General features: G+C 43.4%; 1 protein-coding gene across 1 annotated transcript; it reads left to right on the top strand.

Annotated features, from left to right (window-relative positions):
• Positions 1 to 9026: 9026 nt before the first annotated feature.
• Positions 9027 to 9636, top strand: LOC137356331 (histone H2B 7-like). The gene has a single exon (XM_068022209.1). The coding sequence runs from the start codon at positions 9027 to 9029 to the stop codon at positions 9405 to 9407; it is 381 nt and encodes a 126-aa protein (XP_067878310.1). The 3' UTR covers positions 9408 to 9636.
• The last annotated feature ends 5483 nt before the right edge of the window (positions 9637 to 15119 follow it).

Raw genomic sequence — 15119 nt, 5'->3', positions numbered from 1 at the left:
CGAGAGAATGTAGAGATGTGGTGTAAATTCCACACTCAAAAACCAGACTGAAACCCTTACTCTTATATCAGACAGTGACAGAGACAGGTTAAAAACCACAGCTACACATGAGACATTTAAGGGCGCAGGTTAAACCTTAAATTGGCTACTAGACAATCAAAGATAAAGTGTGAACTCCCACTCATATACACAAGAATGTAATATTAACTGTCAAATCCACACTCACATATCATATACTGATGGGGACAAAGTACAAGCCAGAACACACACACACCAAAAGCTGAAAGGTACAGAATTAGATGTTACTCACACAAAACAAACTGACAGGTACAGATAAAGCCACACTCAAAATCCCAAAATGACAGAGGTAAATTGTAGACTAGGGATTGAGAGATATACAGTGAAACTTACACCCACCAAGACTGGTGTGGGAGAAGTCAGGTTCAGTTTGTGGGGCACTGGCACCAGTACTAGGGAAAGTGGAGGCTGTACCGTTCGGACAGTTTATACCTGAGCCAAACTGGGACCAGTGTTCGAGCAAACCGTATAACTAGGGATGTAGAGAGTTACTTGATCTAAACAAAGGGGTAGAGGAACAAGCTTTAGCAGATGTAACAAATCAAGGGATAGAGTCAAGGCAGGAAAACAGAATAGTAACCGGGGAAATGAAGGCCAGAGAATGGCAGGAAGGGACACAGAGGAAAAAAAACTAAGAGCTGACCAACAGTCAACACTAGATGTTACAAAGATAACAAAAAGATAAAACTAAAGGCTCTGTATGTGAATGCACAGAGCATTCATAACAAAGTAAAGAAACTGATAGCACATGTTGAAGGAAATAAATATGATCTAATAGCCATTATGGAGACATGGCTGCAGGATGACAAGGATTGTGTCCTCAATATTGAGGGGTGTGAAACATTCAAGAAGAACAGGAAGCTAGGTAAAGTTGGAGGGGTGGCACTGTTAATCAAGATTGGCATCAGTGCAATATTTGGACATGTCCTTGGTTCAGGAGATCAGTATGTAGAATTGGTTTGGCTGGAGATGAGGAACAGTCAGGGAAAAAAGGCACTAGTGGGAGTAGTCTACAGGCCCGCAGACAGTAATCACAATGTAGGATGAAGTCTACAAGAATAACTAATGGGTGCTTGTGATAAAGAGATGGAAATAATCATGGGTGATTTTAATCTTCATAAAAACTGGAAAAAATCAGATTGGTAATAGAAGCCGGTATGAGGAGTTCATAGAATGCTTTCGAAGTAGTTTCTTTGAGCAGTATCTTCTAGAACCATCCAGTGAGCAGGTTATATTAGACTTGGTACTGTGTAATTTGACAGGATTAATTAATGACCTCAGAGTATATGCACCTCTTGGTAGCAATGATCACAATATGATTGAGGTTTGCATCCAGTTTGAAAATGAGAGAAGTGGATGTAAGACTAGTATTTTAAACTTAAATAAGGGCAGATATGTGGGCACGAAAGCTGAGCTGGCTGAAGTGAACTGGGTTACTGGGCCAGGAGACGAGAGTGGTCCTAAAGGAAGAGTGCTAAATTGGGGCAAGGCCAACTACACCAAAATTCGGCAGGAGCTGGGGAATGTAGATTGGGAGCAGCTGTTTGAAGGTAAATCCACATTTGAGATGTGGGAGGCTTTTAAAGAGAGGTTGATTAGCATGCAGGAGAGACATGTTCCTGTGAAAATGAGGGATAGAAATGGCAAGATTAGGGAACCATGGATGACAGGTGAAATTGTGAGACTAGCGAAGAGGAAAAAGGAAGCATACATAAGGTCTAGGCGGCTGAAGAAAGACGAAGCTTTGAAAGAATATCGGGATTGTAGGCGCAATCTGAAACGAGGAATTAAGAGGGCTAAAAGGGGTCATGAAATATCTTTAGCAAACAGGGTTAAGGAAAATCCCAAAGCCTTTTATTCATATAGAAGGAGCAAGAGGGTAACTAGAGAAAGGATTGGCCCACTCAAGGACAAAGGAGGAAAGTTATGCGTGGAGTCAGAGAAAATGGGTGAGATTCTAAACGAGTACTTTGCATCGGTATTCACCGAGGAGAGGGACATGACGGATGTTGAGGTTAGGGACAGATGTTTGATTACTCTCGGTCAAGTCGGCACAAGGAGGGAGGAAATGTTGGGTATTCTAAAAGGCATTAAGGTGGACAAGTCCCCAGGTCCGGATGGGATCTATCACAGGTTGCTGTGGGAAGCGAGAGAGGAAATAGTTGGGGCCTTAACAGATATCTTTGCAACATCCTTAAACACGGGTGAGGTCCCAGAGGACTGGAGAATTGCTAATGTTGTCCCCTTGTTTAAGAAGGGTAGCAGGGATAATCCAGGTAATTATAGACCAGTGAGCCTGACGTCAGTGGTAGGAAAGCTGCTGGAGAAGATACTGAGGGATAGGATCTATTCCCATCTGGAAGAAAATGGGCTTATCAGTGATAGGCAACATGGTTTTGTGCAGGGAAGGTCATGTCTTACCAACTTAATAGAATTCTTTGAGGAAGTGACAAAGTTGATTGATGAGGGAAGGGCTTAGATGTCGTATACATGGACTTCAGTAAGGCGTTTGATAAGGTTCCCCATGGTAGGCTGATGGAGAAAGTGAAGGCGCATGGGGTCCAAGGTGTACTAGCTAGATGGATAAAGAACTGGCTGGGCAACAGGAGACAGAGAGTAGCAGTGGAAGGCAGTTTCTCAAAATGGAGATGTGTGACCAGTGGTGTTCCACAGGGATCCGTGCTGGGACCATTGTTGTTTGTGATATACATAAATGATTTGGAGGAAAGTATAGGAGGTCTGATTAGCAAGTTTGCAGACGACACTAAGATTGGTGGAGTAGCAGATAGTGAAGGGGACTGTCAGAGAATACAGCACAATATAGATAGACTGGAGAGTTGGGCAGAGAAATGGCAGATGGAGTTCAATCAGGGCAAATGCGAGGTGATGCATTTTGGAAGATCCAATTCAAGAATAAACTGTACAGTAAATGGAAAAGTCCTGGGGATAATTGATGTGCAGAGAGATTTGGGTGTTCAGGTCCACTGTTCCCTGAAGGTGGCAACGCAGGTCAATAGACTGGTCAAGAAGGCACACGGCATGCTTTCCTTCATCGGACGGGGTATTAAGTACAAAAGTTGGCAGGTCATGTAACAGTTGTATAGGACTTTGGTTCGGCCACATTTGGAATACCGCGTGCAGTTCTGGTCGCCACATTACCAAAAGGATGTGGATGCTTTGGAGAGGGTGCAGAGGAGGTTCACCAGGATGTTGCCTGGTATAGAGGGCGCTAGCTATGAAGAGAGGTTGAGTAGATTAGGATTATTTTCATTAGAAAGACGGAGGTTGAGGGGGGACCTGATTGAGGTGTACAAAATCATGAGAGGTATAGACAGGGTGGATAGCAAGAAGCTTTTTCCCCAGAGTGGGGGATTCAATTACAAGGGGACATGAGTTCAAAGTGAAAGGGGAAAAGTTTAGGGGGGATATGCTTGGAAAGTTCTTTACGCAGAGGGTGGTGGGTGCATGGAACGCATTGCCAGCAGAGGTGGTCGACGCGGGCACGATAGCATCTTTTAAGATGTATCTAGACAGATACATGAACGGGCAGGGAGTAAAGAGATACAGACCCTTAGAGAATAGGCGACAGGTTTAGATAGAGGATTTGGATCGGCGTAGGCTTGGAGGGCCGAAGGGCCTGTTCCTGTGCTGTAATTTTCTTTGTTCTTTGTTCTTTGAGATAGTTCAATAGAGAAGCAGTGGCAGACATTTAAGTGGATATTTCAGAATACTCAAAATAAGGATATCCCTACTATAAAGAAAAATTCCAAGGGGAGGATCCCCCATCCATGGTTGATTAAAGAAGTTAAGGAAGGCATCAAACTGAATGAAAAAGCATATAATTGAGCAAAGATGAGTGGCAGGTCAGATGATTGGTCATAATATATAGAATGGCAGAGAATGACTAAAAGGTTAATCAGGAAAAAAATAAATTAGAGCATGGGTGTAAGCTAGTGAGAAATCTAAAAACAGATAGCAAGAGTTTCCACAGGTATTAGAAAAGGAAAAGTGTAAGTAAATTGAGTGTGGGTCCTCTAGAGAATGAAAATTAGGAGTTAAAGGTTGAGAATAAGGAAATGACAGAAGAAATGTACATTAAAAAATGCTTCTATCTTCACTGTTGCATATACAAAAAACATTCCCATCATAGCTGTAAATCAGGAGGTGGATGGAAGAGAGGAACTTGTTGAAATTACAATCACCAGGGAAGTGGTACTGAGTAAAGTGATGGAGCAACGGGCTGACAAGTCCACAGATCCCGATGGGCTTCATCCTAGGAGTTTCAAAATGGTGGCTACGGAAGTAATAGATTTGGTGGTGTTAATTTTTCAAAATTCGTAAGATTCTGGAAAGGTGACATCAGACTGGAAAGTAGAAAATATAATCCCTCTATTCGAGAAGGTGTGGAGGCAGAGAAAGGGTAACTATAGTAATATAAAAGCAAAATACTGCAGATGCTGGAAATTTGAAACAGAAACAAGAAATGCTGGAAATACTCAGCAGGTCTGGCAGCATCTGTGGAGAGAGATGCAGAGTTAACATTAGCTATAGGCCAGTTAGCTTGACACCTGTCATGAGGAAGGTGGTAGAATTGATCAATGAGGAGGCTATAGCTGGGCATTTTGAGAAACATAAGGTCATCAGGAATAGTCTGCATGGTTTTGTGAAGGGGAAATCATGTTTAACCTATTTATTGAAGTTCCTTGAAGGACTAACATGCACTGTGGATAAAGGGGAACCCGGTTGACAGACAGTACTTGGATTTCCAGAAGGCATTTGACAAGGTGCCACATAAAAGGTGATTGTGCAAAGTAGGAGTTCATGGGTAACATATTGGCATGGATAGAAGATTGACTGGCTGGCAGAACACACAGAATGCAGAAATGGGTCCTTTTCTGATTGGCAGGATGTGACGAGTGCTGGGGCCTCAACTTTTTACAATTTATATCAATGACGTAGATGAGGGGAGTGATGACATGGCAGCTAAATTTGCAGATGAAACAAAGATAGGTCGGAATGTATGTTGTGAAGAGGACATAAGGAAGTTGAAGACTGATATATGTAGGTTGAGTGAGTGGGCAGAAATCTGGCAGATGATGTACAATGTGAGAAAATGGGAAGTTGTTCACTTTGTCAGGAAGATTTAAAAATATTTCAGTGCTGAGCGACTGCAGAATTCTGGAGAGGGATCTAGGTGTTCTAGTGCATGAGTCAAAAAAGTTAGTGTGCAGTTACAGCAAGACAGAAGGAAGGCAAATGGAATGCTATCCAGTATTACGTGAGGAATTGAAAATGACAATAATCACGTTATACTTCAGTTATACAGGGCATTGGTGAGACCACATCTAGAATACTGTGTGCAGTTTTGGTCTCCTTATTTAATAAAGGAAGTAAATGTGTTGGAGACGGTTCATAAGATGTTTACTTCAGAGAAGTGAGTGTGACAGCTAACCAGAATAAAAAGACACAAACTCAAATACCAGAGAATGAGAATATAAGAGCAGGGAGGTTATGAGGGAGCTGAATGAAATGCTAGTTAGGCCACAGCTGGAGTACTGTGTACAGTTCTTGTCAACTCACCAAAGGAAGGACGTGATTGCAATGGAGAGCATGCAGAGGAGATTCATCAGGATGTTTCCTGGGCTGTGGCATTTCAGTTATGAAGAGAGACTGGATAGGCTCGGGTTGTTTTCCTTGGAGCAGAGAAGGCTGAGGGGGGAACTGATTGAGGTATACAAAATTACACGGGACATTGATAGTACAGATAGGAAGAAAACGTTCCCTCAGTGGAGGGATCAACAACCAGGGGAGATAGATTTAAGTAATGGGCAGCAGGTTTAGAGGGGACTTGAGGAGAAAATATTTCACCCAGACTGTGGTTGGAATCTGGAACACACTACCTGAAGGGCTGGTAGAGTCAGGACCCCTCATAGCATTTGAGAAGGATTTAGATGAACACTTGAAACGTCATAGCATACAAGACCATGGGCCAAGTGCTGGAAAATGTGATTCGAATAGATTCATGCTTGATGGGAGGCAGAGACACAATGGGCCAAAAGGCCTGTTTCTGTGCTGTATAACTCTATGACAAATGTAAAGGAAAGCCAACATTCACATAGCAGAAATTCACAGATCCAAAGCGAATCCATCATACAGTTCAACAGAAAGTGACAGGACAGAAAAAACACACACTCACATACCAGAAATTGGCATACAGAATAAAATTCACACGCCCGTATCAGAAACTAACTTGTACAGATGTAAATCCACAATCATACAGCAGAGAATGAGATGTACGACGAAACCCAGCTTCTGACACTTGAGGCAAACGTACACAGAGTGAAAACAATGCTAATGTCTCGTACCAGAAACGGCCAGATGTAGATCACAACCCATACTCACATATCAGAACGGGCAGGTACCTTGTAAAATATCTCTTAATGAACCACTGACAGGGATGCGATACAGTCCACATTCGTTCATCAGAAACATACAGATACAGATAATAAACAGTACTTACATACAACAGATTTAAAGAAATGGGTTAAAACCCACCCTCATATGTAGACATCTGATGGATACAGAACACAGGTGAGGCCTCCAAACCAGAGACTGACATGTCGAGTGAAAACAACGCTGGTGTGTCATCAATTAACATGTGCTGTGTAAAGCTACACAAAAATGTCACTTACTAACAGGTACAGAGACAAAATCAAACAACCTTTCATACCAGAAACTGACAGGTGCAGATTAAAATCCAAATTCACAATTCAGAAATTGACAGATAGAGAAATGCCCAGACTCCAAAATCAGATATTAACAGATACATAACAAAACCCACGCTCACAGAACAAAACCCATCATCACCCATTTAGAAACTGAATGTTACGGAGAATAAAAAAAAAACAATCACCTATTGAAGATTCAAATTATTGAATGAAATCACCAAATCATTGACCATAGATTGACAGATATGGAGTAAAAGCCACAGGTAAATATCACATACTGATGGGCACAGAATGAATCCCACACTCACATGTCCTGCAGGGAAGGACAAATATTTCGCGACCCAGAATGTCCATGCATTTCCTCCTGCCATATTCCGCATATATGACCAAATAGATTATTTTGTTAACACCTCAGAAACATCATCCCTGCCAGTGTTATCATATTATATTTGATCAATTCCTTCCACTGCACAACCCTCCATATTTTTCAGACCTATCTTTCCTGAATATTTGTCGCCAGTAATAATAAGTTCCCTTGCCTCGCCTAGTTTCAGCCAGAAATATGTAATGGTCACGATCTCAATCTTTCATAATAACAAGAAATGCTGTATAAACTCAGCTGGTTTGGCAGCATCTGTGGAGAGAGAAGCAGAGTTAACGTTTCAGGTCAGTTGCCCTTCTTCAGAACTGGTAAATATTAGAAATGTGAAATGTTTTAAGCAAGTAAAGCGGGGGTGGGGCATGAGATAACAAAGGAGAAGGTGCAGAAAGGACAACGTCACAGAATAGCTGACCAGAAGGTCATGGAGCAAAGGCAAACATTATGTTAATAGCGTGTTGAAAGACAAAGCATTAGTACAGATAGGGTGTTAATGGATGAAATTTGAATAGCCACAAGTACAACATGGAAAAAAAAGTGGGTAAGCAAACTGTACCAACTAAGATGATATAAAATAAAATAAACAGAAAAATAAATATAAATAAGATAGAATAACTAAAAATAAAAGTAAAATGGGGGGCCCGTCATGCTCTGAAATTATTGAACTCAATATTCAGTCTGGCAGGCTGTATTGTGCCTAATCAGTAAATGAGATCCTGTTCCTCGAGCTTGCGTTGATGTTCCCTGGAACACTGCAGCAATCCCAGGACTGAGATATGAGCATGAGAGCAGGGGGGAGTGTTGAAATGACAAGCAACCGGAAGCTCGGGGTCATGCGTTCAGACTGAGCAGAAGTGTTGTGTAAAGCGGTCACCCAGTATGCGTTTGGTCTCCCCAATGTAGCGGAGACCACATTGTGAGCAGCGAATACAGTATACTAAATTGAAAGAAGTACAAGTAAATCGCTGCTTCACTTGAAAGGAGTGTTTGGGGCCTGGGATTGTGAGAAGAGAGGAGGTAAAGGGGCAGGTATTACACCTCCTGTGTTTGCAGGGGAAGGTGACGTGGGAAGGGGACAAGGTGGTGGGGGTAATGGAGGAGTGGACCAGGGTGTCGCAGAGGGAATGATCCCTTCGGAATGCTGACAGGGGAAGGGAGGGGAAGATGCATTTGGTAGTGGCATCACGCTGGAGGTGGCAGAAATGGCGGAGGATGATTCTTTGGATGTGGTGGCTGATGGGGTGGAAAGTGCGGACAAGGGTATCCTCGGTTGAGGAAAAAGGAAGACATATCAGAAGCGCTGTCATCTCAATCTTTCATGTGGTTACTTGTGACTGCAGCTGACCAACCTTATTTGGCACGCTACATGGAGATAAGAACTTGCACTTCAATGCTCGCATTTGTCCCACTCTGACACTCACTATACTGGACGATTCGGTCCTGTTGATGGACGGAAGTGCAGAGGGGCGCTACATCCTGATAAGGAAGGGAACTATAGAGAGTGAAAAAAGAGACGAGTTCGTACTAGCAAAATAGAAATGGTTGATGAGGAAGAGGGACTCAGAAAGTCACTGATGTAGATGGATAAGGGCGGGCAAAGGGGTTTGGACGATCTGACTGCTGCGACAGTTTGTGGCTGTGAGAAGCACAAAATGTCATTGGTTACTTTAGACACCCAATCAGATAGATACAGAACATCAGGCAGTGACATCATTGTAAACCAGCCAATCATGAACATGGCCTTCTCCCATCCTTCATTAGCATAGGGTTCAGGGGATGTCTATAAAATGCGAGCCTGGAGTGAAATTTCGGTTATTCTGTGTCTGAAGTTGATCGTGATCATGGTTGACGAGAAGAAAACTGCAGCACCTTCCAAGAAGGGTGCCAAGAAAGTTCTGAAGAAGGCGCCAGTGAAGGGCAGCAAGAAACGGAGAAGATCCAGGAAAGAAAGTTACTCCATCTACGTGTACAAAGTGATGAAGCAGGTTCACCCTGACACCGGCATCTCCTCCAAGGCCATGAGCATCATGAATTCGTTTGTGAATGATATTTTCGAGCGAATCGCCCGTGAGGCTTCCCGCCTGGCCCATTACAACAAACGCAGGACTATCAGCTCCCGGGAGATCCAGACCGCCGTGCGCCTGCTGCTGCCCGGGGAGCTGGCCAAACACGCCGTGTCGGAAGGTACAAAGGCGGTCACCAAGTACACCAGCTCCAAGTAAATATCCGCAATGTACTAAAACACACCCAAAACACAAAAAGGCTCTTTTAAGAGCCACCCACAACTTCTCTGAAAAAGCTACAACATTGTATAGTATCGACTTGTATTGATTTATATATCAAGTGTCCTTGCCTTTGTGATCTCTGTTTTACTCCCATAGATTCTGGTTAATGCAGTTTCACTGCCCGTGCGATCTTTCTGTCTCTAACTAATAATGTCCCGGACATAAATTACTGGCCACTGACCATTTGTGAGGTTTGTCCTCGGACGTGTTCATATTCGGCCCCTTTTCTGTATTTCGACAATAAAAGCTGATTTAACGCACATACATCAGTTCGCAGTCACTAATTTCCCTAGTTCAAATTTGACCTCAAAAATTAATAATTACATTATCTGGAACCCCCGGTGGTGTCGGAACCCTCCGTCTCACACGCTGACACCTGACACTGAAAATCTACACTCCGCTGTTGTCTCCCACGAATAACAAACAATCGTTCATCAGTGATGCGGTATTATTATGAAAATTGACATGAAATGTGCCCGGTTGGAGAATGTTGTGAAAGAGACTTTCTGCTCGCTGGTTTTAAAAAGGACAGAGAGTGAACCCGAATAGATGTCAGAATGTAAAAGCCAATCTGGAACTTGTTACCAAATATAGAATAACACAATATGAAAAAGGTTTTATTGATTTAACCGTAAAAAAAGAACTATAAATGTTATATTCTATATTGAAGCCGCCCCAATATATTGGCGGGCTTTTCAAATTTGAAAAATCGGTTGCAGTCTGACAATTTGGCGCCGTTATTTTCCGCCCTCATCTCCTTGGCGTCTCCTGATTGGTGAATTCAGCAGCTCTCCGATTGGTTACATGAAGAGCACCGAGCAGAGTGACCAATCAGCAGTGCCCACCACTCCATTCCTCCAGAAGGTACAAGGAGGAGGAATGTGGGCGGATCTCAACATTCTTCGTGAAAGTGCTTGTGAGATTGTGGAAATGTCTGGAAGAGGGAAGACCAGTGGTAAAGCTCGGTCCAAGGCCAAGTCCCGCTCCTCCCGAGCTGGACTACAGTTCCCGGTGGGCCGTGTTCACAGGTTCCTTAAAAAGGGCAACTATGCTGAGCGGGTGGGTGCCGGAGCCCCGGTCTATCTGGCTGCTGTGCTCGAGTATCTGACAGCTGAAATCCTCGAGCTGGCCGGCAACGCGGCCCGGGACAACAAGAAGACCCGTATCATCCCCAGACACCTGCAGCTGGCCGTCCGCAACGACGAGGAGCTCAACAGGCTGCTGGGAGGGGTGACCATCGCACAAGGCGGGGTGCTGCCTAATATCCAGGCCGTGCTACTGCCCAAGAAAACCAGCGCTCCGAGCACGAAGGGCAAGTGAAGCTGCCAGACCTGAATTTGTCAACCCAAAGGCTCTTTTCAGAGCCACCCACTTCATCTGTGAAAGGGCTGGTTACTGCCTGAGAGACGGTAATGTTATACTGTTCGCGTTATTTTGTGTTGCTATGAATTGTACTGGAGTCGAGCATTTATCTGCTCATCAGATGGAATGCCTTTTAATTTTCTCTTCCCATGTTTGTAAGGCTTTTTTTTTACAATTCTACCGTTTATATACCATTAAGGCGTGTCTTGAGTTCGAAAATGAGCTACTCTGATAAAATGACTTGTATCCAATGGTGTCACTGCTCTCACACTGAGAACTGCAAGGTCCTGAAATTCCCAGCTGCAATATGGAGACAAAGGAATCTGGGTCACTCTGCTTCGAGAGTTATCAGTGGACAGTAAAGAGGGTGGTCAAATCCTTCTGAGACGTTTATGTGCTGGAATCAACAAGAGGTAACAGCTCTATCTTTTGCCAATTTGATGTCTCTTTGAAGAGCCGTTGTGTTATCTGATGCCAAACTCAGTTCCGGGCAGGGTCAGTGTTTTTTTTTCAGGGCAGTTGTTTCAAAGAAGCTGAAGGCGGATTTTAAAAGAGATGTTGCGTTTCGTGTTTTATTTCTGTACATTGTGGAGATCGACAAGGAACTGGGATAATTCGTCAGTGTTTTTGTCCCTGCCAAGGCGGCGTGCTTGGAGAACTCCCCGGACAGCAGCAGACCCATTGCGGTCGATATGTGTGCACACAAATCACAAGATCCAAATGATTGTAGACTGATGCCATCTACTGGTTAAAAGTGAGTCATGCAAGAATATTCCCATTCCTTCAGAAATATCTGAAATTGGAGAGGAATAACATCGAGTGTATTGGGGGCAGATTCAATCGAGACCCTGAAAACAGAATTGGATAATTATATCAAGAATAAAACAAAACTGCAGAGCAATGGAGAAAAGGCGGGTCGGTGGGACGAGGTGAGCTGGTCTTGCGGAGAGCCGGCCGCGACACGACGGGCCGAATGACCAACTTAATAGAAATATCGAAAGATAGGAACAGGAGCATTCGGCGCTTCCACCCTGCACCGCCAGTCAATACGATCATGGCTGATCATCCAAACTCAGGACCCTGTTCTCGCTTTGTCCGCGTCTTCCTTGATCCCTTTTGAAATAAGCGGCGATCATTTTAGAACTAAAGTCACGCTTTAGTAGTACATAGGGAGATCCAGCACTGAAACAGGTCCTTCGGCCCACCGAGTGTGTACCGATCATCAACCACCCATTAATACTCTTCCTATATTAATCCCATATTGCCTGCAACATTCCCTCAATTCTTCCCTCAATTTTCTTACCTGCACTGGGGGCAATTTACAATGGCCAATTTACCGATCAACCTGCAAGTGTTTGGCTGTGGGAGCAAACCGGAGCACCTGGCGGAAACCCACGCGGTCACAGGGAGAACTTGCAAACTGCGCACAGACAGTCCCCAGAACTGAACCCGGGTCGCTGGGGCTGTGAGTTTGCGGTGTTCATCACTGTTTGGCCCTAAAAGGTAGTACTGTTTAAAAAAAAAAGCCTTACAAATATAAGAGGAAATTAAAATGCATTTCATCTGATGAGCATCTAAATGCCCGAATCCAGTAGTACAAACTCTTTTATGAATTTATTTAATAATTTGGCCTCAACTCTTTTCTGTGGTCGAGAATTCCACAGGTTCACCACTCCCTGGGTGAAGAAATCCCTCCTCATCTCAGTCCTAAATGTCTTAGCCCTTATCTTTAGACTGTCACCCCTGGTCCTGGACTCCCCCGCCATCAGGAACATCCTTCCTACATCTAGTCTGTCCAGTCCTGTTAGAATTTTGTCGGTTTCTTGGAGATGTTGTAACCATTCCATGATTCTATCCTCCAATGGGAACATGAACGTGGTGTTAAAGTGCAGATTGAAATGGTTGAAATGACATTAGAGTTCCAATGAGCTCTGGTGTGTATACTGTATAAATGACGAGCTACATGTATGCCAGCGATGCTGGCATAGTGCTGAGTATATCTGCCTTCCAAACAATTGACCCAGATTAGATTCCCGGTCATTGCAATGCCCACTCGCGGTCAAATATATTTCTGCAACCTTGCCATTGAATGTGACAAATGAAAAGCCATGACTAAATTGAAGTCGACAAATATTCTCAACATTATGTTCTTCTCCCTTAAAGTTGTTGATCAAGTGTGCTGTGGAATTTTGCAGCTTAAAAATGTCAATGCAAATTCAGAAAGAAAGCTTCCAAAATATTCTCAACATCCAATCAGATTCACTTCCTTGCTTGATCAGCTTCGCCCTGCAGCAAGTTTGTTTCCTTCAAGTGCTTCTCCAGTTTCTTATTGAAATCATTGATTCTCTCTCCTTCCACCACACTTGTGGACAGCGAGGTCCAGCAGGTAAAACAGAAAAAGTTCTTCCTCACATTCCCTTCCATCTCTTGCCGTAAACCATCAGTCTGTGTCTCCTAGTCCTTGTACCATCAGCTAATGGGAACAGGTTATCCTTGTCTAACTTATATACACATCTAACAAACCTCCTCTCAATCTCCATTTCTCAAAGGAGAACAACACCTTACTTACAGAACACAATCCAGAGTCATCTATCCAAGCTTTTCAGGTGCAAAAGAATAGTTGTGTATTAAGTAGTATAGATAGGAGTATAAAACTAAGAGACTTTGATAGATCAACTGATTGTCTCTGTCCAATTCACTGGATTTTCTGTATCACCTGAACACTGCTATACTCTGTGTAAAGGTTAGAGCATTTCCTTGGCTTACATTTATGCAAGAACTGCTATGTCAAGGCTGGAAGGCAAAGCATGACGGTAATCATCACAGGAATATGTCAAAATGCCATGTTGAGAGATGTGTCTGTGTGGATGATGCACTGAGTCACGACAAAAAGGAAAGAAAAGTCATGCAGCAGGAGGGGTCCCACAATGTGAGGGTGATGGATCATGACATATTTTGCCTTTGTGAATAATAAGGACAGCTACAATAATAGGACTAATTGTATGCTATGTACATCAATATATTACAGTCTGTTTGAGCTAATGCTTGCTTCATTATGAAATGATATTACAAGGCTATAGTCCGTTAAATCCTCTATGTAAGGACAATGGGAGAGATAGGTTGAAGACCACAGCATCCTGACAGGGGGTGAGATGAGAGAAATAGGACACTGTAGAAATGCAAACTCAAAATGGCTTCCATCAGCAAGAATGTGACCTTTAGTATCTTTGTTAAAATAGAAAGGAACAGGAAGTATCTGTAATGTGTGTAGATTGAACCATTAACTAACTAGGGTCAAACAATGATGTCAACTTGGTCCAATTAGGATACTTCAAACAATTCAAAGCTAATATGGTGACATCTTTGCACCCAAAGAAGGGTAAAAGAAAGGGTGTTACAGGACATTGTCGGCATTTAGAGAGGCGTCCACGGAACATCGTTATCACACTCAGAAGGAGAAGATAGAGTCCGGTCAAGAAAACAGCAAGGGAAGCAGAAAGAGAGAGGTCCACGCCCCAGCAAGCACAGAAGCAAGAACCGGTGCTGAGTGATGCTGCAAACCTATTGCTGTTGTTAAACATTCACTTTATCTATCTTAGTTAAGACTAATAAACTCTCAGACTTGATCACAGAACTTGAGTTTGTACCTTGTAGGTCTGTCTTGGCCAATAATCACAGGGACATTTTCTGTCACCACTTCCCCTCTCTATTCTATCTCCCTCCTCTCGCTCTCCTCCCTATGCAGTTTATTATTATTGATGATGGTCATATTGACCTATTTATTCTCCTCCATCTCAGACAGTCCCCTGCGATTATGGATGACTTTTTACACTCCAGTTTGATGGGTTCTGAAATAGCTGATAAATCCAATGCATGATCTGCAGACTCTGCCACATGAGGGTTAGGTGGTGTTCGAAGGGTTCAGGTAAATGACCCGTTTGGAGGTATGGATGCTGCCATCGAGCCTCGACTTCACATGTTACCGACAAATTTCCCTGAACTGGAAACTATCTTCCCAAATGAGAGATGATGTGAGGACATATCTAAAATGTTTCCACACTCAGCCAGGGGTTCTCCTGCTACGACCAATTTCTGAGCAAAACAGCTGCTTCCGGATTCTGCATTTGCAGGTTCTTGGAGACACCTGTTCAGACTAAGTGAGAGACTAATACTGATGGTCTGAATACACATAGGTAACAGAAACGACACCAGTTCCCCTCCCTGAGTACCTGTCACTGCTTCTATCCTGTGTGTGTAGGATTCACCCTGAGTCCCTCGATCCAGCTT

The sequence above is a fragment of the Heterodontus francisci genome, chromosome 45, assembly GCF_036365525.1.
Source record: "Heterodontus francisci isolate sHetFra1 chromosome 45, sHetFra1.hap1, whole genome shotgun sequence".
Lineage (NCBI taxonomy): Eukaryota > Metazoa > Chordata > Chondrichthyes > Heterodontiformes > Heterodontidae > Heterodontus > Heterodontus francisci.
This window is presented reverse-complemented; position numbering and strand designations above follow the sequence as displayed.

What these genes read in the sequence shown, in the direction of transcription:
- LOC137356331 (XM_068022209.1), top strand. Translation starts at nt 9,027, where the DNA reads ATGGTTGACGAGAAGAAAACTGCAGCACCTTCCAAGAAGGGTGCCAAG.